This window comes from Pelobates fuscus, chromosome 1, assembly GCF_036172605.1.
Source record: "Pelobates fuscus isolate aPelFus1 chromosome 1, aPelFus1.pri, whole genome shotgun sequence".
NCBI classification, from domain to species: domain Eukaryota; kingdom Metazoa; phylum Chordata; class Amphibia; order Anura; family Pelobatidae; genus Pelobates; species Pelobates fuscus.
In genome coordinates this window covers 442,866,343-442,892,587 of record NC_086317.1, presented here as the reverse complement: position 1 = coordinate 442,892,587, position 26,245 = coordinate 442,866,343, and the positions used below count along the sequence as shown (strand labels likewise).

Genomic DNA, 26,245 nt, shown 5'->3' with positions numbered 1-26,245 from the left:
ATGTTAAAGGGTGCTGAAGGTCAGGATGAGGAATAGCTGAAAACCTGCAGGTGCTCCAGTCAGTCCACCAGAAATGTTGATGTGGCACAGGCTTGGGGGTCAACTCAGCCAGCGGCTTAGTTGTGAGGGAGGTATCTTTGTTGAGTAAAGGCTCTGAGTCTTGTGTGTCCCAATTCATTGGTGTAGTGTAGCCCAAAATTACTTACAGATGGCACTGAGGGAGGCCCCCATCATCATAGAGTGTCCGAAACACATGCCAGGCTCAGCAGCCATCTTTAAAGTATCAGGGTCTACTGCCCACAGTAGCTGATAGTAGAGCTCCAGGGAGGACCAGGATAACCCCCCTCCCCCCCAGTCCCCACCACGATACAGAGTCCACTTACTGCCTGAGTAAGCCTCCACCACAGAGACTGTAGATCTCCCTCCAAGGGGCCAAATGACAGATGATAAGCTAAGCCTCTGAACCAGCACTTCTTGGCACAATTAGCTGCAGCATCTAACTGTGAGTTTTTTTCTCTGCTTTTGTAAACTGAAAAGTTGGAAAACTGCAGGAGCTGCTCTCCGTATGGCGGTCCGGCCCTGCTCCACTTTAAAATATTTTTATCTTAAGTGTGCACAAAGGATGTGCTGGATTTGCCCAGTCACACCCTAACACAGAGTCAATTTGTCCACCATTCAAGTCCCTACAAGTATTTACCCAGTTGGATAAAAAGGGCATGAATAGATGTCTTATATATTATTATTAGTAGTAGTAATAGTAGTAGTATATATATATATATTACAAAATGTTACAGGAGCAATAGGTTGATAATAACCCTGTTCAAACAAGCTTACAGTCTATAGGAGGTGGGGTATAAAACACAGTAGGACAGGGGATAGCAATCAAAAAAAGGTGAGAGTGAATCAGAACTGGAGGAGAGAGTAAAGTGCTGCCCTTTAGGAGAGAGCAAGGGACAGGTAAATGAGGTAGAAGTTACTCTGAGGGCCGTAAGCTTTCTTAAAGAGATGGGTTTAGAGGCACTTCTTAAATGATTATGAGTGGTCTGGGTGCCAACTCCCACTACTCCTAACCCTGCAAGTGTAATTATTGCAGTTTTCTATAAACTGCAATAATTACCTTGCAGGGTTAACTCCACCTCTAGTGGTGGTCTACTAGACAGCCACTAGAGGTCACTTCCTCCTTCATAGCACAGGAAACCTGTGCTAGAGCGTCGCTGGACGTCCTCACGCTGTGTGAGGACCTCCAGCGTCGCAAATTTCCCTATAGGAAAGCATTGAAATTATTTTTCAATGCTTTATTATGGGGAGCGCAAATGCGCATGTGCGACATTGCCGCGCATGCGCATTAGGTCTCCTCGGCCGGTGGGCGGGATCAGTCTCGCCCACCGGCCTACGCAATGCAGAGGAGGAGTGGCGCGGAGGAGGAGACAGCGACGAGGGACATCGTCGCTGCCTCAGGTAAGTGACTGAAGTGGTTTTCACCCCTTCAGTAACTGGGGATTGGGGGGTGGGAGGGAGAGGGTACCTCCAGTGCCAGGAAAACGGATTGTTTTCCTGGCACTGGAGATTCCCTTTAATTGCAGTTAACAGCCAGAGGTGGTTGGTATTCTGGGAGGTATAAAAAGGGGGACCACACACCATCCGTTCGGGAAACCAAAAAGGGGGTACGGACAATCGAACACAAGGGAAAGAAGATTGCTACAAAGGAGACACTAAATGAGTGTTGGGAGAGATAGGAGGAAAACCACGAGATGACAGTGTCACAGAGACCGAGTGATTGAAGAGTTTGAAGAAGGAGAGCATGATTAACGGAGTCAAAGGCAGAAGAGAGGTCAAGAAGAATTAGTATGGAGTAGAAGCCTTTGGCTTTAGATGCAATTAGGTGGTTAGTAACTTTAATAAGAGCAGTCTCAGTAGAGTGGAGGAGGCAAAGCAAGAATGGAGAGGTTTAAGAAGAGAGTTGGAGTTGAGGAAGCAAGGCAGACAGGTAAAGATACGTTTTTTTCAAGAAGCTTTGAGGCAAAAGGGAGCAGGCATATAGAACAATAGTTAGAAGGGGAGGACGGGTCAATAGATGGCTTTTTTAAAGACGGTGCCACAGTAGCATGCTTAATGGGCAGCAGGCACAATGCCTGAAAAAAGAGAGCAGTGGAAGATGTGTGTTACGGAAGGCACAAGAGAAAAGGAGAGAGATCTGATAATATGAAACAGGATAGTATGGTGGGGCGAGAGGAAAGGAGAAGCCTTGCCATCTCTTGTACAGTAACAGGGGAGAAAGTCTAAACGGTAGGAAAGGCATAATCTAGGTGCGGTTGGGAAAGAGAGGGGCAAGGTAGGGAGAATTCTTTCCTTAACTGTTCAATCGTGTTGGTAAGGTAGCACGCCAACCTATCGGCTGTAAGGTTAGTTTGGAGGCTGGCCACAGCAGGGTGAAAAAGAGTTAAAAGGTATCAAAGAGACGCCTGGGATTTCGGGAGCATGAACTAATCTATACTTTTTACTACTAGTGCTAGCTCAGTAAATGCATGTCCAATGCTATCTGGACCCATAAATGCTAGCCAGGTACAAATAAAAAACAAATGGAACAGAGGACAATGCACTGGTGATTGAACAAGGCTATTTGCGCTTGCTTTTGGTGTCTGTGGTTTGGAAAACACTGGAAGCAAACATAAGATTCTCAATGTACTGCCCTAGAACTTGGTTTTCAGACTTAAATTTCAGCAAATGCTAGCAGAATGCTTGGTTGTATAGGGAGAGGTATTAGCAGTAGAAAGAGGGAAGTGCTCATGCCATTGTACAGAACACTGGTGAGACGTCACTTGGAGTATTGTACGCAGTACTGGAGACCGTATCTTCAGAAGGATATTGATACCTTAGAGAGAGTTCAAAGAAGGGCTACTAAACTGGTTCATGGATTGCAGGATAAAACTTACCAGGAAAGGTTAAAGGATCTTAACATGTATAGCTTGGAGGAAAGACGAGACAGGGGGGATATGATAGAAACATTTAAATACATAAAGGGAATCAACACAGTAAAGGAGAAATACTACCACAACAAGAGGACATAGTCTTAAATTAGAGGGACAAAGGTTTAAAAATAATATCAGGAAGTATTACTTTACTGAGAGGGTAGTGGATGCATGGAATAGCCTTCCAGCTGAAGTGATAGAGGTTAACACAGTAAAGGAGTTTAAGCATGCGTGGGATAGGCATAAGGCTATCCTAACTATAAGATAAGGCCAGGGATAATGAAAGTATTTAGAAAATTGGGCAGACTAGATGGGCCGAATGGTTCCTATCTGCCGTCACATTCTATGTTTCTAATGAGAGAGGCAAAGTATGACTGTTTAGCAAGAAGGGCAAGGGCTGTGCTGAATGAACACAAGATGAATTTATAATGGAGAAAGTCTGACAGGGTGCGAGACTTCCTCCAGCCGTGTTCAGCAGAATGGGAGCATCTCTGCAGGTAGCGTGTTGATTTAGTGTGCCATAGATGGAAGCATGTCCTCCTCGAAGTGCATGTTTGAAGCTGGGCTGCCGCGTCCAGGACAGAGGTGAGGGTAGTGTTATATGAGAAGATAGACAGTGAGGGACAGGAGAAGGTAGGAATGGATGAGAAATACACAAAAATAAGTCCTGCGCTCAGACTCTCTCTACTCTTGGGCGGCAGCAATGACCATAGTACACATCAGTCCCAATTAGGGTTGCCACCTTTCCTAGAAAAAAAATACCGGCCACACTAATTTGCATTATTCATTATATATGCGTGACATCACAAGGAGTAATAAGAAAAATTATCTAAGTTACTAGAAAACTGCTTACAGTTTGTTTTGCTGTGTTGAGGGGATTGTACTGCAGTTTGGGTAGACTGGACAGAAGATCCTGCTCTCCTGAATGCCCATTCAATGGAATCAATGGCATTCTAGAATTGTGCCCTGAATGCACAGACTGAAAGGTAAGGAGAGAACCTAAAGAAGGAGTCGCAACGCTTTCCACACTAGCAGTAAGTGACGGAGTATGTTCCGCCAGTGCCAATTGTAGCAGTCAACCGCAGAGGAGAGCCTGCCACATCATACCATCTAACCTTAACTGCGGAGGACTGAACTCATCTGCTGCAAGGGATCTATGTAGCCAGTAAACATGTTACTGCTCTTTGGTACCCCTGGTATCCTGAGTCGCAATATTGGAGAAACACTTTTATGTTTTGCTGCAAAAAGAAAAAAATTGCTTTATTTTTCTGATAATGCTTTACTTCGGCATAATACAGTAATAAAAAATTTCTTTTTGACAGTATCACTTTAACATCACAGTTGCAGATTATTTACAGACAGGCAGCATACTGTTATCTTGCATTAATGTACACAGACACGCTACACAAATACACTATACTCCTGCCAGGGCCGGCCTTAGGGGTGTGCGAGCTGTGCGGCCGCACAGGGCGCCATGGTGCAGGGGGCGCCCTGCGGCCGCATAGCTCACACGGCATGTCTGTTAGCCGCAATGCTAACAAGACATTTGCCTTGGGCGGCATTTTCCAGGGGGCGGCAAAAAAAGCCGCCCCCAAATGCCCAAGGCAAATGTCTTGTTAGCATTGTGGCTAACAGACATGCCTGGCTGCTGGGCGGTCGGGCGGCGCTGGCGGGCGGCTGGCGAGGGAGCACTTCCTCTGAGCTGTATGCTCAGCTCCCTCGCGCGCCGCAGAGTGAGGCTGGGAGCCGGAATATGACGTCATATTCCGGCTCCCAGCCTCACTCTGCGGCGCGCGAGGGAGCTGAGCATACAGCTCAGAGAAAGTGCTCCCTCGCCAGCCGCCTGCCAGCGCCGCCCAGCAGCCACTGGACCACCAGGGAGAAATAGGAACCCCCCCAGCATTCCCAAAGGTAAGGAGGCTGGGGGGGGGGTGTCTAAACAAATTTAAAAAAATGTGTTAATGTGGGTGAGTGTGTGTGTCTGTTAGTGTGTGTGTGGGTGTGTGTGTGTGTATGTTAGTGTGTGTGTGTGTCTGTTAGTGTGTGTGTGTGTGTTTGTATGTTAGTGTGTGTCTGTGTCTGTTAGTGTGTCTGTGTATGTTAGTGTGTGTCTGTTAGTGTGTGTCTGTGTCTGTTAGTGTGTGTCTGTGTCTGTTAGTGTGTCTGTGTATGTTAGTGTGTGTCTGTGTCTGTTACTGTGTGTGTGTGTCTGTTAGTGTGTGTCTGTGAGTGTGTTTGTCTGTTAGTGAGTGTGTGTGTCTGTCTGCCTGTGTGTGTGTGACTGTTTGCCTATATTTGTGTGTGTGTGTGAGACTGTCTGCGCGTGTGTGTGTGAGACTGTCTGCGCGTGTGTGTGTGTGACTGTCTGCGCGTGTGTGTGTGTGACTGTCTGCGCGTGTGTGTGTGTGACTGTCTGCGTTTGTGTGTGTGTGACTGTCTGCATGTGTGTGTGTGACTGTCTGCGTGTGTGTGTGTGACTGTCTGCCAGTGTGTGTGTGTGTGTGTCTGTCTGTGTGTGACTGTGTGTGTGTGGCTGTCTGACAGTGTGTGTTTGACTGTTTGTCTGTGTGTGTTTGACTGTTTGTCTGTGTGTGTTTGACTGTTTGTCTGTGTGTGTGTGGCTGTTTGCCTCTGTGTGTTTGGCTGTCTGCCTGTGTGTTTGTGTGTGGCTGTCTGCCTGTGTGTGTGTGGCTGTCTGCCTGCCTGTGTGTGTGTGTGTGTGTGTGTGACAGGGTGTGTGGGAAGGGGTAAGGAGTGGGGGAGGGGGGGGGCGCTGTGAAGATTTTTTGCACAGGGCGGCCAAATGCCTAAGGCCGGCCCTGACTCCTGCCTACATGCATAAAGACACAACACAAAAAAAATAATACTCAGTGATGCACACAAACACATCACACACATATATATCAGTGAATTCAAGCATACAGACACATCACAAAAATATACCCCTGCATTCATGGACAAATACATACCGCACAATATACCCCTGCATTTATGGACAAATACATACCACACAGATATTACCCTGAATTCATAGACAAATGCATACAACACAAATATACCCCTGCATTCATGCACACTGATATACAATACACCTTAATATTTACTATTCACACAATAGACTTCCATTCAATTTCACACAATCTGCACTCTGTGCTGCGATCATGAATTGAAATAAAACATACGGTAATAATAATTCAAAAACATAAAATCTCTATATGTATTTAGTAACGTGCTCTTAAAAATCGCTGTTATTAGCATTCATTTCAAACACGGGACATAATAAATGATCCTATGTAAAAAAAAAAAAAATACACAAACATTTGAATTAATGATTATTCTTCACAGAACAAATTTAACTTCATTCTCACTCCCCACATTGTTTCACTTAGTCCAATTTATTTTCAGAACCTCTTCCTTTTTTCAGCCTCTCTGACCCAGCCTGTTCTAGTTCCTTAACTCCTCAGAACCCTTTTTTTTTCCCCTTCTCAGACCTTCCCTTGCCCAGATAATTCTGTCCGTTTCTCACTCTCCACGGGCAGCTTCCCTCCTTCCTCCAGTCTCTGTCTGCATGTCTGACCTCAGGGAAGTAGGAGCCAGGCAGTACAGCAGCTCAATACACGGCAGGAGGATTCTCTGTGACAGAGCCCCCTCCAGCTCAGTATCTACTCTACATTGTGAGACAGAACATACATTGAAAGTAAATAAACACAGGTACCTACCTGGCAAGGACACCTACAAGTTCAGGGTGCACTTCGCTTGCTGCTCTCCCACAAGACCCACATCTGAAGAAAAATACCGGTCTTTGCATTATCGGTATTCCTGCAATACCAGCACCGGCCATACAGCCTTAAATACCAGTTGTTCTGGTAAAATACCGGGTTGGGTGGCAACCCTAGCCCCAATACAAAAAAACAAAGAAAATAGTTTCCTGTGCACTACCCCAAATTCCTATGCCTATTTAAACAAATTTAGTTTTTTTTTTTGTTTCACTACAATGGCCATTAGGTGTAAGCCCACCTGCCACGTCAATGGAAACCTCATAGGTGGGTCATACACTTTTAGGCAAAATATCTCTGAGACAAAGCGGGGTATCTAATGGCCATTGGAGTGAAACAAAAAAAACTCTATTTGTCTAAATATGCATAGGGATGAATGAGAGTTGAGAATTGATATCAGCTGACTGGAGGTCAATAGAATGATAAGAGGTATATGCCCGGTTATCACTGAACACATAGTTGGTACATAGTTGGTATTTATAAATTCTTGTTTCCTGTTATTTTTGATAATATATATATTATCCCTATTTTTAATGAATATGTATGCACGCCTCTTTATCATGTAACGGAGTACCTTCATCTTTGCTCGCAGTCAATCATTATTTTTTTGACAATCTTATTTTTTTTATTGAAATTTTCTCCGTTAGCAATAAAACATACAATCATAGTATAGTATAGTATCACCCTGTCAATTATTATTTTAATGTTTTAATGTGGCAGTCAGTATAAAGAAACCATACAGAAAAGAGGAGAAAAAAAAATGTATTCAAGATTTGTTCAATTAATTATTAAAGTATTACAATTTTGTGGTGAATTGTTGGCGCTATTTATTAATTTATTTATATTTCATCTATAGCCTTTTTTTGCATCCATACTATCATTTTTGAATATACTATGTTTTTCTCTGCAATACAAGGAATTGGTTTTATTTTTTTTCCTTTTTCTTTCTTCAGGACACAGTATCAAGAGTGGGCATTAAGGAAGGAGGTGTAAAAAAGGGGTAGGTGTTTATTGTTTTGTATGTGTTTTTCTTTGTTTCATTGCTAATGAAAGGTTGATTGCAGAAAAGTTAGAGCAAAATTATATTTTCTGGCTTGCCTATCTGAGCAGTGTTGTTAGAAAAAAATAGCCTCCTGCCAAATAATCCCCGACCTAAAAAGGACAAGTGGTACCCAAGTACCTGATCCCACGTAGTAACCCATATCTATAGCCACTGGCCATCTAAAATCTCTCCCCTCCAAACAAAATCCCCCTTAGTCACAACATTCTGAAACAAACACCTCCTTTTAGAAACAATTGAGAAGGATGAGTGGCATAACCTAAACATTTTTAAACAAACTGGAAAAATAAAAATATGACGTCTTACTGTTGATATCGTAATTGTCTTCCACTTATTTGTAGCCTAAAATTTGACATAGTTATTCAAATTAGAACATTTTGACTGGTGACGCTAGCAGCCTTCATGGTCAAATGCACATTACCTTAGCACCGTACCGATTTGCTTAGTATACCTAATAAATAAGCTATTACTGCACAATAATTGGGCCAACAATGGGGATTCAGTCACCTTACCGCTATGGGTCTCAGCAACAAATGGTACAAGGTGTACAAACCACCTTTTATGGGTGACATGGACAACCTCTTTAAAAGGTCGCAGAGCTCCCAGGCTTCTGTCATGGCACCACCATCTGAACACTCTTCCTGCTCAAGAAGTGACATCTCCCTTGAGGACAAGGTGGAGATGCATTTGCAGGCTAACTCTTAAACTACTTACCTCAATCTGCAGGAAGTTTCAGCCCGCTCTGTGACGGAGGACACAGTTAACTGACCAAGTTGCACCACAACATAGTCGCAAATATATCGGCCTCTTCAGAGAAGAAGTAAATGGAGTAACATGCCTCCACAGAACTGACTACGACAGCACACAGGGATAGGATTACCATGCTGGAACACACGATGCAAGACATATATTGAGGGCAAACATAGTCCTTTCACCGCCTGTATGTAAAAATATAAAATTCCGAGGTGTGCCCAACAGAATGGGCATTGCTGAATTACCTCTTTTTTGGGGGGAGATTTTTCTCCTATTTTTTGGCTAAACAAACAAAGCTGTGTTCCTGGATGAGTGCTACCAAATTCCCAAGCCGATTAATGCTACTGCTGAGGCGAGCAGCGATATCATTATTCGATTTCAAAATAGTCAAGGCAAGAGGGCATATTTGATCTGCTGTGTGCAATGAAACATCATACCGCATTAAAGACAGATCTCTGATGTTATTCCAGAACACGCCATGTACAACTATGAAATGTCACAGATCCCTTTAACCGCTAGCCCAAAAGCTATAAGCACATGAAATCTCATAACACTGTGGTAACCCTAGATGTTTAGTGATCACTCAGAACTCTGGGACTATTAAAGTACAGGATGCCAGGGAGAGAGCCTATACCTTAATCAAATTGGTTCTCACTCCTGACCGTGGTGAGCAACAACCATCATCATCACTACCTTCTCAGTTAACTACCTGTGATTCAGCTGAAGTTAAAGCATTCGTACATGCCTAACAACTCAGAGACCCATCTGCCACTTCTGTAACATGAACTCACAGCATAACTCTACACCTAAAGCATACTTGTTTTTAACTTTTATTTTTAAGAAAAATGTTGATAGTATGTACGTGTATCGGAGCTCCAATACCATGGCCAAGTATCTCCACTATTCCTTCCTTGAAGCTAAAAGAAGTGCTGTAATAATCCAAGACCTTTTTCCCCCAGCAACTAAACGACACATTGTTCTGGGAGTCAACTGAGCTTTATTTGGCCACACACGGCTTTCATGCACGAACCCCTAGCATGGGATCTACAAAGCAACATTGCACAGGTTTCTTCCCAAGAGTCTCTGAGAGATAATTAAGCCCAAAATAAGAACTCGATTATCTCTCAGTTACAAGAAATAACATAAAATATCACAAATCACCCCAAAAATACATCATAATAATACAGAAACCCCACAAAAGTCATATTACCGAATAGTTTGAGTCTGAGCATCCACTTTGTCGAAATAGCGCTCAGATCCCTTCGGTAGTTTGGAATTGCCATTCAAATTAAGTTTGGACAGGTCGGCCATGAGGTGTAGTCCCAAAATAGTTCCATAGAAAACAAGACAACGACCGGTCATCCGACAAATTCTCCCCCCGGCTGTTAGGGAGCGAATGTTCCACGTGTTTGGTAGTTCATGTCTCCCGAACGCCATTCTCATAACTGTTCGGGAAGTTGAATGGGTAGCAGTACAAGTTTTCCAGGTGTTCGCAGGGTCGCGTAGCCTACATACAGTTCAATGCCGTTGATGACCATGTACCGCTACCTGCGTTCAGGAGAAAAATGGCCACCAATTCTTGAAGCACGTGTGTTCGGTTAAAACGAACGATGGCCACACAGGGAAAACACTTGAACTAATGGCTAATTTGGGGTTAACAGCCAGGGGTGGTGGGTGATTATGAGGTGTTAACAAGGGGACCACACAAAGTTGGTTCGGTAACCGAATGGATGGTGTACAGACAGCCGAACAAAAGGAATAAAAGTCTATTTAACAAATCCCTTCTGCTACAGTACATTTATGTTTTATTTCTGTTTCTCAAGCTCATGTGATATGCTGACTAATGTCTGAGTTATCCCATGTGGGAGTTGATGGCTCGGAGGGGTATATCGACCACATCTCTTTTCACACCCTTCTATTGATTTATTATTTTTCTGGGGATAAAGCTTCTGTTATTACACTACCTCCTTTCTTGGATAACTGTTTATTTAAAACAACAAACCCTCAATATGGTGCTTTTCTTCATAGCTATTTTAATAAGCATGTTGTTCATAAGAATTAGCACATTTCATTTTCTCTGGATTGTGGATAAATAAAGTATATATTAGGAAATGTTTCTTTCAATTCAGGAAAATAAAAGTTTGTTTTCCAGAGATATAAAAATGACAGATACTAGGTCAACAAATAAAAGTTTTAACTCAAATTACTGCAGAATCACACTCAATATCTCTCTCCCACATCCTTGGAACATCTAACAAAAAAAATCATATATCGTTTACATAGTGAGTATATTTAAACACTCCAATTCACAGCATAAAAATAATAATAGTGCAAAGAGCGTCCCTTTAACTTGTAATTTTTAGACTTGTGCATTTGATGTTGTCCAAATTGCAATTTATCCAAATTTACTAGATCGTCTGAATTCTGTATCTCCAAAGTGCTTGTCGGACAAAAAAATCTGCAAACTACAAGCACAATCGACAAGCATGTTCTGCTCCACAGATCTAGTAATTTTTAATTTTCAGAATATCTTCTTTGTTTCTTATAATTTATTTTGCAGGTGTTTCTTTTTGGATATGTCTTTGGACATGTCATGCAAAATAGTCGCCATGAACTGTTGGACACACAAAATTATTGTAAAAGTAAGTTAATCCAATTTGTCCACCATTACATTTTCCATGTATTTCCATAGCAGGAAACTGTTTTTTTTTTGTTTTGTTTTGTTTTTTTAAATCTTACAACTACAATTCTTATTCTCAAACCTAAAATTAGGAGCTTTGATTTTATATTTTCCCTTTTCTTAAAGGGTCTGTCTAAACAGCAGAACTGTCTCACTGCTCAATTTTCGGCTATGTAGGAGTTAAATTAGTATATACGGTATATATCTCAATCAAAAATATACTATATTAGCTCATATCTCGTTTCCTATTTCCTACTCCTCTGAATAGAAATGTATTCAATGTGTGAAATATGCAGATCTCCAGGAGAATCTGAAATGGCCAAAGAGATAACTCGTGACCAAAAAGAACCATTTATTATGTTGGTCAAGGGTACCAGCTGCTACATTAATTAGTTCCTCTATCTTGCCTTTGCAGCATTAAGCAATCTAATAGTTATTGATTTCTTCTATTGAGAGGCGGGTAATTAACTATAGTAGAGGATTGTGGTACATGTTTTATAAATATTTTGCCAATGTGATTTAATGAGAGTCCACAAAATTTGCAAGTAAGTATGTTTTTTTGGAAAAACATTTACTGCATTGCTGTATACCTCCTAACATTGGGAGGTATGAATTCTGAACAAAATGATTATGGTGAAAATATGACAGTGGATGACACATTCTAGGAAGTGGGTACTAATAGACTGACTGGTGGCTGCTCTACCTGGATTGTGTCTGTAGAAATTGTTATAAAGTAAACCATAGCACATCATAGTCATTCTGAAAATAAATGTTTATTGGTACACAATATAGCAAAGAGCAGCACAAATTTATTATTTATTTATTAAAAATTCTTAAGAAACGCAGTCTTATTACCCATAGGGTCTCGATGCGCATACCAGCAATCAAAAACAAGCAAAACAATATCCAGCACACAACAGCATTATAATCACATGCATTTGAACCAGGTTAAAAATTTCATGTCATCCCGTATGCCTGAGCAAATAAAACTGTTTTTAAGCTCCGGAACTTCAGTAGATCATTCTCAAGTCTTAATGTCAGAGGCAGGGAGTTCCAAAATTGCGCTCCCTGAACATCACTCGTCCTCCCTCCGCACTTTTTCTTTTTAAAATTTGGAATCTTCAATAAGGCTAAATCAGCCGATCTCAAGGATCGACTGGGAGCATAGCGTGTGAATTTATCCTTCAGATAGTCTGGTCCCATACCGTGGATTGCCTTATATACCAAACAACCATTTTTAAACAGAACCCGTTCACGAACGAGCAGCCAGTGCAGGGCAAATAAAGTGCATAATATGAATGTGGAATCACCACTAAAGATATAATTATACAATAGACAGATACATATAAGCAAAACTACACATGCAAATATCATAAACCCAAAAGAGTTACCTTAAGTTCACTGATCAAGACAGTGGAGACCACCGCCCCAAAGTTTCAGCCTGATGCCTTTCTCAAAAGGTAAATCAGTAATATGTATTGTTAGATTACAGGATATGCATTTTTTATTTTTATTGTCTGTTTACGGTTTTTACCAACATATATACTGGAAGGGTTTATATATAAGGCCAGGAATGGTGCTGCATGGCTGAGTCTACATCACAGTCTATTTTTCTGATGCTGAATTACTAATACTTTTGCTGACTCTGGTATCGTGGACACTGAGTTTATGATTTGTTACGAACTCTATATTTCAAGCATGTATGTATTTATTTGTGTATTGGTTCTTTTAGAAAACAGATTGCAAAGCTGTAATCCAAACCAAAAAAGGCAGCTCCTTCACTGAGACTGGGTTTATATTATCTATTGACATGGAAAACATCTGCAATCCAAGAATGTGGGTAGAAAAACACCCGGAAAAGGACAGTGAGGTAAAAGGAATACCATTTCTTTTTCTCAATTTCACACTTGCTATGTTGTATCAGCTACACTGGTGTATGTTTGCTCTTTAGTCTTCTCTAATAACCTAATAACTAGGTAAGGGTCAAAATGGATTGGAAAAACTGCACTGCGACTATATTCAATAAAGGGTTCTATCGGGAGCATGAGGGCTTTACAGGAACTCATAGAGACTGCATTGCACATTAAACTGCATTGCGGTTTCATTCATGAACAAGAGCCCTTTTTGTGGCACAAATGCTATGCCTAGTGAGACCAGACATAATGTTTCACTAGGTGAACTACACAAGTACAATTAACCTATCCGTGCCGCAGCAAAAGTACAATAAGCTGTAGTATGTAATTTACAAGCTCAGTTTGTAAGAAAAGAGACCATGATCTGCTGTCACAATGATAGCCAGTTGTGATTCTCCATGTTTTAAAAAAAATTAAGTTAAAATTAAATAACAAAATTAATTAATAATGAAATCATTTTTAAAAATACAGAGGGTTCTCAGTACCCCAAAAAACAAGTATCGGCCAGTGAGCAGCCTCTCCCCCTATCTTGCAGGGTGAAACATAGAAAAAAACCTCCAGAAAACTGCCTGGTGTCCTGGACCATTCAGTAAAGCTATTATGAGCCCCTATAAGGGTCAGAGGATATCCAGTCTCTTCACCCCTAAAAGGTTAATCCCATTAGTAATTAAATCATTGCATTTTTATGGACCCGTAAAGTACCCAGGAGATGCCCTGGTCTCCTGGGCCCTTTTTGTTATTTTACTCTTGGGAAGATAGGAGTACTCAAGCCTCTAGCCAGCCCAAATCTGTGAAGACCTCTTCTTTATTGAAGACCTTAGATTGGCTTTCTTTGACCCCATAATAGGCCACATAAATATCCACGATAACCCAATTAAGCTGTTAAAAAAAAAAAAAAGGTCTGAGTCCACAAACAACTGCCAAAACAATTTAAAAACCCAACTTAATAGAGGATCTCTCTAATCTTTTCTCCATAGGCATGTATGCTCATATTTACACCTGAATTTCCCTATCCAAATGAAACCGTTGTTTCAACCATATGTCTCGATTGTTCCAATTCAATGAAGGAATGTTTCCAAGAAGCTCAATTACTTGCTCTGCAACTTCTTCCCTATCATCTGTTTGGAGAATTTAACATAATCAAATTTGGTTCAAGTAAGTCTTTTAATAAATTCACAATATGTTTTTAGCAGTACTATTTTAAATTACTTTATGTTTCGATTTCAAATAATTTTCTGGTTTTAGGTTTGTTGGTTTCAAATGTATCTATTGGTTACTTTCTGTCTGACTATGTATTTTTTTCTTGAACGGAGGAATGTATATGCCCATTTCCTTACCTTACTTTAACCTAAAGAAATGCCACCAAATGGGAGATGGACTTCACAACTATATACCTGGATATCCAAAACATTCTATTTAGAATTGAGGAGGTAGAAAATTCAACTGTTTATACATGAGGCTCGCCAGAGAGATACCTCATCGACTTTAGTTCTTTGACTCTCCCAGTCCCAAGATACACTCTGCAGTTCTTTCTAAATCACTTTGACATTTGTTGTTTTTATCATTATTACACTCCTGTGTTTACATTGCATTGTATTGTCGTTACCTTGACATATAAAGCCTCTGCAGCTCTTACTGAGGTAAACACCTCCTACCTTTAGTTTATTGATATGAGTGGCATGTAATTCTCCTTGCCCTTATGTGCCTTCACTAACATTGCTTCAGCTCACTGCGGGCATTACATGCACACCGAATAACATCTGTTGCATAATAATTATTTTATATTTAAAATATCATGGTCTTAATTTTTAACCATTTATCTTTTATTTACAATATTGTAATTTTGATACTGGATGTACCCTTTTTATTGCAATCAAGTACTGTATATATCTTGCTGATTGTGAATAAAGAAAGATTGACACATAGAACTGAGGAGGTGGTCAGTCAGCTTAAATGTACGGATTGACTGGCAACCGCTGCAAAGCGAAAGTTGCCAAGCCTATCTCCCAGGTGGGGGGTGACACAAGGTAGAAATATCAAAGAGGAAAGAAGAACCATAGGCCAAATGTCTGAAAGGCATCAGGGGACTTATGGGAAAAAGGTTTAATGTCACAAATAAAATGTAGCTTAATTAACTATTTAAAAATATTCAGGGAAACTCAGAATGTAAATGCACATGTGAAACAAAAGATCAGGAATAATTGAAAGGGGTTGCATATCAAGATATTAGGACCCTATAAATATAGAAAATGAACCAAATTCAATAATAACAGTTTAAAGACTAGTCCTTAGAATCAATAACCCCAATAACACATTTATTTTATAATCCAACACATAAAACCATTACACCAACATTAACAACTATTGACAATACCCTACTTTTGACAAATACTCCTGTCTCCCGGGGATTTACAGCACTAGTGTGAATCATTCTTTATACCTTTAGAATTTGTTTTTAATATGTATTTAGGTTTTGTGGTACATATCTTTTATATTGTTTTAAAAAAAAAAAAAAAAAAAAAACATCCTGTGTAAAACCAAATCAGCCCAGATCATTAAAGGAAAAACAAAAAGCTCAACAAAGGAAAAATAATTGAATATACAGACAATAATATATTTTTCTTTCTCTTTTTTTTATCGAAGCCTTCAAAGAATTTGGTTTCTATTCAAGAGAGCAAAATGATTTGTCAGAAATGCAGATGTTTATAAAGGTAAGCAAGGCTACCCAGAGATGGAATCTTAATCAGATTGTTATCTGATAGCATAATAGCACAAACCTCTTCTATTCCGATTTATTGTTTTATTAGTGCGATTTTAAAGTAGGAACAATGTTTGCTATTCTTTAATAGAAAACATTTTATTAAAGATGCATTCCATGGGTAATGTATTGTTTTTTTTGTCAATTATTCATCTTGAAGAGCCATCTAACCTGCAAAATGTTCATCAGGGCAAATTCAAAACCTATAGATTTTTTTTCAAGGATATTCTGTTGCCATTTCAGGGTAGATTTTAGGCTCTGAGACTTAGGGATAGATGGTAGACTGTTTGCTCTGTTCACTCCAGGACCATTTACTTATGCCCTTGAAGGCATAAGAGGGAGAGACATCCAGTGCATATTAATAAGGATGGGTTACATAGCTATAGAGAATGCAAAATAGGGTCTTCTTTAACCTATTCCAGAGGAAGTCAACCTTTTAATACCAACCGCCCACTTTTGTATCTTTGTTGATGGTAAAATTTCCTTACCGCTGTGAGGATATTTATGGGGATTATTATTAATTAATTTTCATTGATTAAAAATATTTTTATAAAAATTATTATTAAATAATCAGGGGTTGATATTTTATTGGTGCGAATTCCCAACTGTTAATTTAAAAGCAAAGAGTTCCTACTATTTAACTCTTAGATCTAGAGCACGTTGTTCAAATTTAATACTTCATACATTAATATCACAACTTTTTATGAAAATTATATTTATTTATGTCAATAAGTGTAAATATACATGGTAATTAGTGAACAGTTTTCAATAACATTGAACAAGATATGGCATAGTACAGTGTCACATCAGTAACAATTTCAAACTCTTTAGAGTGATAGGATTGATAGTTAATGACAATTCAATGAACCGTGCTAGTATAGTGGTAAGTATCCCCGCTTGTCACGCGGGAGACTGGGGTTAATCAGCATATGGATTATTATAATTTAAAGACAGAATTTCTCAGAATCTTAAAATACTATCTTAGCTTTTTACTTCTTAGTACAATTTACAAACACCTGTGGATTATTTGCTTATTGTATCCGCTTTTACATAGAAAAATATTACCTTTTAGTTATGTAATTTTATAGTTAGTATAATTGGCTTATATTTACCGATAGATGTTACTGGGCGAAAATATAAAATTGCAGCCTTTGCAGGTACTTGGCAAGAATTTAAAATTGCAGCCTTTTCTTTTTACGGTCACTGATCCTAAAACATCACTACCATAAGTGCTCAAAGAAATTTCCTTATATAGCCATGCATATAATTTTCTTGTCAATTTGACAAAGAGTGAAACTCTGAATATCAACTTCTCTCCCTCTCTCAATCGTTTTCAATTGCATGGGTAGACAAATCAGTCAAATATTTGTAAGTACACCTAACCGCCATCAATTATCTGACTTCAACTTCCCTCCCTTAATCTAGGCCGTGTCCTGAGATTTGGAATGCTGGAACTTGGCTTTCTCTGTTGAGTTAATATCCTAACATAAAAAAAATAACATAAATATTCGTTCACACTTCCTATACTTTTTACATTATCTCCCAATCTTCCTACCTAAATTATTATTATTATTATTATTATTATTATTATTATTATTATAACAACACACATTGTCTTCCACATTACTTACCCACCCTAAATTGAAAGGTGGTCTGGGCCTTCTACATCTAGAGCAGTATTATTTATTTATTTATTTATAAAATATTTTACCAGGAAAGATACATTGAGATTTCTCTCGTTTCCAAGTATGTCCTGGGTCCACAAATCATTGCTTTGTTAGAGTTAGTGTACAATAAAATACAAAACAATATTAATATACAATATATACAAAATTTAACATAGAACAGGTAGGAAATATATAATCAACCATGACAGGTGCATTCTGATTTGAGGTATGTAGAGATGGATCTCTTAAAGGATTTTAAGCTTAGGGAAGATTTTAATTTGTGCGGGAGGTCGTTCCACAAATGCGGTGCACTGTTGGAGAAGGAGGATCGGGCTGCTTTCTTTTTGTATTGAGGTAGACTAAGTAAAGTGTTGGTACTGGATCGGAGGTTATAGGAAGTGGGAACAGCCGGGGAAAGCATTGCGTTCAGGTAGGGTGGGAGTTTCCCAGAAAAGCTCTTAAACACAAGGCTGGAAAGATGAAGGGTGCGTCTGGATTCCAGCGACAGCCAGTTTAGTTCTTTTAGCATGTCACAATGGTGGGTCCTGTAATTAAATTGTAGCACAAATCGGCAGAACGAGTTATACAATGTGTTGAGTTTATTAATGTGGGATTGCGATGCAGATGCATATACTACATCCCCATAATCAATTATTGGCATCAGCATTTGCTGTACAATCTTTTCCTTTACTGAAGGGCTTAGGCAGGATTTGTTTCTGTACAGGGCACCTAGTTTTGGATAAAGTTTAGATGCAAGCTTTTCTATGTGCAGGCCAAAAGGTAGATTGGGGTCTAACATCATACCCAAGTATTTGAAAGAGTGGCCTACGGTCAGTGTGCCATTTGAAATTGTTTTGATGGATAGGTGGGAATTGTGTAATTTGTGTAATTTAGGTACTGTTCCAAAGATCATTGTGACAGTTTTGTCAGTGTTCAAGAACAGTTTGTTTTTTGCGATCCACTTTTCTACCTCTGTAAACTGGTCTTGGAGCACAGCCTCAAGCTGTGGTAGATCGGAATTGCTCGCATAGATTACCGTGTCATCTGCGTACATGTGTACATTTGAGGATTTGCAGACATTAGGCAGATCATATAAATAATGAAAATAGTAGGGGGCCGAGAATGGAACCTTGGGGAACACCACACGTGACTGGGAGAGGGAGGGAGTCTCTGTCAGAAATGGACACATATTGCGAGCAATCCGATACATACGATCGAAACCAGTTTAGCGAATGATCACCAATACCTGAGTTTTTGAGTTTGTGCAGTAGAATGTCGTGGTCTACTGTGTCAAAGGCCTTAGCAAAATCAAGGAAAATAGCTCCAGTTAGGTCTCCTTGTTCCATGCCAGTTTGGATGTCATTGCAAACTTTTAAGAGGGCAGTTGTAGTGGAGTGATTCTGGCGAAAGCCCGATTGATCATGGGTCAGATAGTTTGATTGTTGGTAATACTCACATAGTTGCGTATGGACACATTTTTCTAAGATTTTTGACAATACCGGGAGCAATGATATTACCAGGCAGTTATGCTTACCAGCCTATATGAATGGACAAACGTAAGCAACAACAGTGGCTGGCCCTGGAAAGGTCTTTTCTCACTTATCCTACTGAAACTATCCCTTGGCACAAGAAGAGTTCTCATCTACTCACCTGTACTACTCATCCTACCATTACACCAAGGTTGAAGACATGGGCACAGTTTAGGCACCATCCAATGCTCTCCCCTCACCTATATTGGTCCTGGTAGAACTGGCCTCGCTTATATAACATACACTGACTCTACATATCTGAAATTGGGATCTGCTTTATCCAACTCTGAAGTTCAACTGTTTACTATTCTTATAAACCAGCAAAACCCTACTGTGCTGGAAAAATTTAGGTACAACCAGCTGGTCCGCTTCAGTCATTCCATCTCAAATTTTTACAAAGGTGACCGCCCCCTATGCATTTTCGAGCAATATTGTAGCTTCCATAACATTACTAAATAAAAAAACGTCTATCCATATTCTATGAACTAGTACAATTATCAAAGGGAAGCCCCCTCCCAAAATACACATCACTATGGATCCAAGAACTTCAAATATCATTAACACCATCAGACTGGAAAAAAATATTCAGTTTATCCACAAATGTTCCTACACTATTGCCACTCAGGAAATCAACTCCACAAATTCTTCCCAAGCTCTACAGATAGATGCTGGCAATGTCCACCTATCGAAAGATATTGGAAAATAATTATATCACTACTACACTTAATCACTTATGAAAGTAACCTATACCACTATCCACTATCTTTAACTACAGTAGCGGAACTACAGGGGTTGCTGATGTCGCAACTGTAACTGGGGCCCACGGGCCCCCACCCGACGCGGCTGGCTGTGTGTAATGTAAATGGACAGCGAGGGAGCTCTGATCTATTCTTGCTTTGCTCTGTCGCCTGTTCTTCATTAATGCCTGGAGCCAGAATTTGACATCACTCCGACACCCAGCATAACTAAATGGCGCACAAAGGAGCAGAGCAAGAAGATGAATCACAACAGCCACACTGGACCCCAGGGACAGGATCAACATTGGATCTTAGGGACAGGATCCACTCCAGCTCTCCCAAAGGTAGGGAGGCTGGGTGGACTTTACTTAATAATAATAATTTGTGAATGTGTGAGAGAATGTGCGTGTGTGTGTGTGTGTCTCGGTGAATGAGTGTGTGTCTTTTAGTGTTTCTGTGTCTGTCGGTGTGTGTCTGTGTTTGCCAGTGAATGTATGTGCCTGCCAGTGAATGTATGTGTCAAATCAGGGAGAGTGTGTGTATGTTTGTGTCTGTCGATGTGTGTCAATTAGTGTCAGATTGTGTCTGTCAGTGCAAGTCTGTGTGGTTAAACAGTGTGTATTCCAATGAGTGTATTTATGGGTCAGTGAGAGTATGTACTCAAAGGGGTAGGAAGAGGTGGAGATCTAAGAGGAAAAGATGGAGCATAACGTGGAAGGGGTGCAGTTTACAGAGGAAAGGGTGTTCTTAATTAGGAGGAGGTGCAGCCTTGACAGGAAGGGGTGGGGCAGATTTGGATTATGGGGGATGCCCAAGTTTAGTCATGCCTAGTGCAGGTGAAAACTAAAATACACCATTGTTTATCCATACAAACCTGGCGACCCTGGGTTGACACTATGCGAACAGAAATTTGACATAAAGGAGCGCGTTCTCTCCAGCAACCTACTCCTCTTTTTTTGCATTGTACATGTATGTTATTGGGTGCCGACATTTCAGGCAAGACTAGCCAATTGTTATTTCCATTATTTGATATTAGGAACCATGATTTCAGTTCTTCATTTTCTTTTATTTTGCTTCTTTCACGTTTACATTCCCTCCTCTTTTATTCCGTTTGGACTTCCATGCATATCCTAAAATGTACTTACACAAGCTGTAAATTAATAATGTCTCAAATATAGAAATAGATCCACAGCCATATTTATTGTTATCTTATTGTAACCTGTGACATTATACTATGCTACAGCACGTCCAATAAATATTTTGAGGGAAAAAAATAAATTATAATAAAAAGACTTTGGTTAATGGTTTGTTTTAATCTGGGTATTTATGTAGTTGTTTAAGAGAAATTCTATTCTGTGTTTATATGATCTCACTTTGTTCTACTGATCTTTTAGAGGGCGAAACCGAACATGGGAAACACAGAGTTTTGGAAGCCTCTGCACTCTGTGAGTTTACTTGCCCAACAAACAGGAGTGCATAATATCATTTTAATATCCGACGGCCACATTCAAAATGAAAGCGCTATCTTACAGATTCTTAAAAGAAATTCAGGAAAAATTAGGTTGTTCATTTGTGGTATTGGGTGAGTTAAAATCCTATTTTCTGATTTGCTAACATTTTGACAGTTGGAATCATGGCATCTCTACACAGTGACATTTTATGAAGAGTATTGTATACAAAATAAAGAATCCAGGACACAATTTGCAATCATCACTACAGCCCATTTTTCTTTGGGTGTATACTAAGCTAAGTATACTAAGCTTCAGGTTTGTTTACCACCCTAATTTCAAGAACGCATGGTATATATTAGACATGAGTACTGGGAAATGAAATTTGGTTTGTTTTTGTTTTGTTTTTGATTCAGTAATTCTGGATTTCAGTAATTACCAATTTGTAATGAATTGAAATTTGGCAGAACATTTCAGAAATATTTGAAATTCAGAAGTCTGTTATACCCACCCTAATTTCTTATCCTTAAATACTTAATCCCACTTTAGGATATGAAATTAGGGATTTGTCTACTAAACCATACCCTAAGTTGCTATCCTTATGAAAACAAATAGATTTGAATAATTTGGTTAAATTCATTCCGAATGTGTTATTTTTTTATATTTTTGTATGCTTCTGCATTCGGAAGCTTCTGAATTCACTTTCATTATAATTTTCATAAAGCAGTTATATGATGTGCATTGTGAGTATATACAGGTGGTCCTCATTTTACGACGGCCTGCACTTATGACCAGCTCTTCAGCGTGGGGGTAAATGCGAGCTGTCGTGGGAATTAGATGGATTTCCTGCTCTGCTGCGTTCGTCTATTTTCGGGGAAATTTCCCCACGGTGCCCCATAAGGGCAGGCATTAAGCTGCTAGAGTAGGACCTGCCAAGAATGGGGTACATTGACGATGTGGCATATGCAATATATGATCATATAATGTAACTAAACCCCCATTATTCTTTGCCTATGTGAGGTGTTTTTAAATAATACTATTACAATCTGTGATATTTATGATCATTGTTTAGTCAATAAGCGAGTGCGCTGGATTATGTATTTTGTATCTAATATAAATATATATGTATGTTTAGTGGTATGGTTTGCAACATGTAATGCTCTATTCATTTATTTCCAGCACTACAGCAAACCGCACCATGTTAAGGCGTTTGTCGCAGCACGGAGGTGGAATGTTTCAGTATTTTGATGTCACAGCTATGAAGAAGTGGCATAATAAGGTGAAACAACACAATAGGTTTTAGTTGCAAATCACAAATGAATGTGAAAATTATAATTATATGTCTGTACATACATTCTATATATGGCATGACATAAACAAGGTCATTTTGTTAACAGTTCTTTTTAAAGTTGAACTGTCAATTTTCTAAATTTTGCCAACTCTGTTGCAATGGATTGTGTTATTTAGAACCAAAACAACAACAGACAACTTTTTTTTTTTTGCCGTAGTCATCTGAAACTCATCAGCATTCAAGCATTTTGAGTATGCCAGGTTAATTTTCAATAAACATAATAAAAATGCTACTTTCAAGGAACCATTATGAGATATATTTGGATTGAGACTGTCCTTTGAAACCTTGAATAATGTATTTATCTGTTCCTCACTGTGTATGTATTTTTCATTATAGTTGGACAAAATTAGAAACAACTTGGACAATAAGACATGTTCCTCTGTCTCCGTTAAATGGACACAATTTAATGAACATCCTCAGAAATTTTACCAAGCTCCATCAAATATATCAGCTCTCTTCCCATACGATCAACTTCTTGTTTATGGGTTTATTCGTCACTGCACTCAGGTAAGGGTTCATTATAGTGTACAATTCTAAAATGTTATGATGGGATAAGTAGTAGTAATTAAATTAAAATAAAAAACAAACACATCTGGCGCACAACGATCATCCAGACCCTTTCCAGTCTAATGCACACCAGGTCTTTTTGGAAGGGCCTGGCTAGTATGCCCATAAAAGGAGTTCACAGAAAGAGCTGTGGACTGGCTTTGAAAACTGTGTTCCCTTGAGATTTTAAAGGTGGCTTGCCAAGGCCAACCAATTCCAAAGCCAGCCCTCTCTATGTGTCGAACTTTGATCAACAATCGTCAGACATGTATATTTAAAAAAGCTAAAGGCAATACAAAGTTGACCACAAGTTGGTTAACCACTGCACATTTGTAATTGTCACCCAGCCCTTTTGTTTTACAGGTAAAGCGTTACTCTTACAACACCTTTGATCCTAAGGCATAAATCTTGATGTTGCTAGTGCTATAGCTCTAATACATGATTTGGATTTTAGGTTGTGTTTACACAGATCTGGAAAATTAGTTTTGTTTTTTAATTTATTTGATGATGTGAAATATAGTTTCACGTGTTGTTTATGTTCAATTCTTTTAAAGTTAATTGCTTAGATAATCGTAAATGTCATAATGTTAGTGTACACTGTAGCAGAGTGGACGCTTGCCAGACACTCTTTATTTCCCTTTCCGGGCTGTCCGTATCCCCTGTAGCTGAATTACCACCGTTCGTGTATTTTTTCCAGTATGTTTCGTGTGGTTCCTCTTTGGCCGTTCTGGAAACTTCATACGAACGGAATCCCTTTGTCTCCCGAACGAGGACCACCCCTGTACCCCATTAGAACATTGACTCCAACCACTTAAGTGCGAAACCGCAAGGGAACCAATTCCCTGGGTAGCCACCATTTCATATAACCGAACACGTGGCAGAGAGAATGGCGGCCATCTTGTCTCCCGAACGCAGGCAGCGGTACTTGGTCATCGAGTGCCTGAAACTCTTTTTGGCTAGGCACTCACGCAAACACCGGTAAACCTCCGACCGCTGCCCGTTCCCGACCATCTACACAAATGTCGTTCGGGAGATATGAACTACCGAAGAGGAGGAGCATTCGTACCCTGAAAGCAAGCGATTCCCTTGTATGGCGTTCACACAGGAACCTCACGAACGGAGACCGGCCAGGACACCTATTTCCCTGGAACTATTTTGAGCTGGCCAGTCATAACTTCACCACGATGGCATTCCCGTTTCTAGTGATTATTTAAACAAAATAATTGAAAATAATAATACATATTACATTTTACCTGTAAGGAGAAAAAAAAGAGTGATTCTTGGATATATTGGACACTCAAATCGGGGCTATGAGGGAATGTACTTTTTGTGGGGTTCCTAGGTATGGTTGGGGTACGGGATATTTTGTGGATTTTATGTACCTGAGAGATAATTAAATTAGAGGAGTTTACTCAAGCAATTATCTCTCAGGCACAGGGGATTCTGGGATTAAAACCCCTACATTTCTTGTGTATGAAACCCCTTGCATGGGACTGGGCATAAAAGCCATGTATGTGAGAATAAAGTTCAGTTGTACCCCCAGAGCTGTGTGTCGTCCAGTTGCTGGGGATGGCTAAAATGGCTAAAACTAAACCCTGATAACCCCGTTCAGGGGATAGAGTTGACACCGCTACCAAACCCCTAGACTCCCTATGTCTGTAGGTCTATATGGTTGGGTTCTTACAAATCATTGGCCTAAGGAGGACCTAGGCAACAAACAGGGAGCCTTGCCGGGACCAAGGACAGATGGGAGGTCTGCCACCTTTAGCGTCAAACGATACTGGGGAGTGGCAGGAGAGGGGGAATCAAAGATTACAGTAGGCACCTAAAGATGGTCTAGAGCAGTGTTTCCCAACCCAGTCCTCAAGGCACACCTACCAGTCCAGGATTTAGGGGTGACCCAGTTGTGTCTAAGGTGTTTTTTCTTTTTTTTTCTAAAAACACCTTAGCCACTGCTATGTAATCCCTAAATCCTGGACTGGTAGGTGTGCCTTGAGGCCTGGGTTGGGAAACACTGGTCTAGAGCCAGAGATGTGAGATATACATGTTCTACTTCTGTTTCTCTTATGTAATCAAAAATTTAAAACCAACATTGACTAGGGATCGATAACCAGATATCTAGACATAAGTATATGCAAATTATAAGTATTCTATGTTATTCAACCATGATGTTTACTGAAAACCACCAATTGTTTATATTCACATTGTATTCAACTATATGGTTAAATACTTTGAGCATGTCAGTTCAATATGTCAATGTTAAATAAAGAATAAAATAACAAAAAAAAAAATATATATATATATATATATGTGTGTGTGTGTGTGTATATTTGTATGCGTGTATATGTATTAAATGTATAGAATGAAAACAGAATCACCCACAGCTCTTAATAACAGCATTATTCTGTTGCTTTATTGCATATCCACTCACAAGTGCAAATAATTATCAGCGTTTCACGTTACATATAGTCATTTAAAATCTTATTGATAGTAAAATTGTTCACTTAGTATTACTGTAGTATTATCTGCGGATGACAGTCTAAAACGCCTCCGGAGTTAGATAAATAAGAGAATTTAATAATTGGATCGCAGTGGAAATCGTTTGTCAATGTGATTTTCCTGAACTTTAATTTCAGGCCAAACTGAAAGCTATGTTTGAGGATAAAGAGTATGAAACCGTGGTATCCACAACAGAATTACAGAAGACAACGGGAACAGTAAGTTTTAGATTAAAAAGTAACTGTGTAAAAAAACAAAAAAAACAAAAAAACAACAACCCTATTGATAACAGTACATGTGAAAATATTTGATGCTCTAATCCTACATACAATATGCTCTAACTAGCAGAAAAACCTTCAGACTGTTTTGATCTTGTGATCTTATTAGGTGTGTTGAGCTGCTGTTAACTTGGATAAAAAAAAGTTCAGCAGCAATATTATATTTTTGTTATTTTTTCAACCACTTAGTTAAAGCAGACATATAAGGTATGTCACTGCCACTTACAGACTTCATGATGAAGCCTGGCCACACAGCTTCTATCTCAGTGGATCTTTCCGTG

The 26,245-nt window shown here is 39.5% G+C and overlaps 1 protein-coding gene across 1 annotated transcript in view; it reads left to right on the top strand.

Annotated features, from left to right (window-relative positions):
- Nucleotides 1-26,245, top strand: part of PARP4 (poly(ADP-ribose) polymerase family member 4) — a 142,564-nt gene that overhangs the window by 61,771 nt on the left and 54,548 nt on the right. The window contains exons 19-27 of the mRNA XM_063429975.1: nt 7,699-7,745; nt 11,119-11,200; nt 12,971-13,108; nt 14,129-14,306; nt 15,795-15,862; nt 21,237-21,424; nt 22,470-22,569; nt 22,978-23,148; nt 25,824-25,904. Of these exons, the coding sequence (XP_063286045.1) occupies nt 7,699-7,745; nt 11,119-11,200; nt 12,971-13,108; nt 14,129-14,306; nt 15,795-15,862; nt 21,237-21,424; nt 22,470-22,569; nt 22,978-23,148; nt 25,824-25,904 (1,053 nt within the window). The remainder of the gene's footprint in view (nt 1-7,698; nt 7,746-11,118; nt 11,201-12,970; nt 13,109-14,128; nt 14,307-15,794; nt 15,863-21,236; nt 21,425-22,469; nt 22,570-22,977; nt 23,149-25,823; nt 25,905-26,245) is intronic.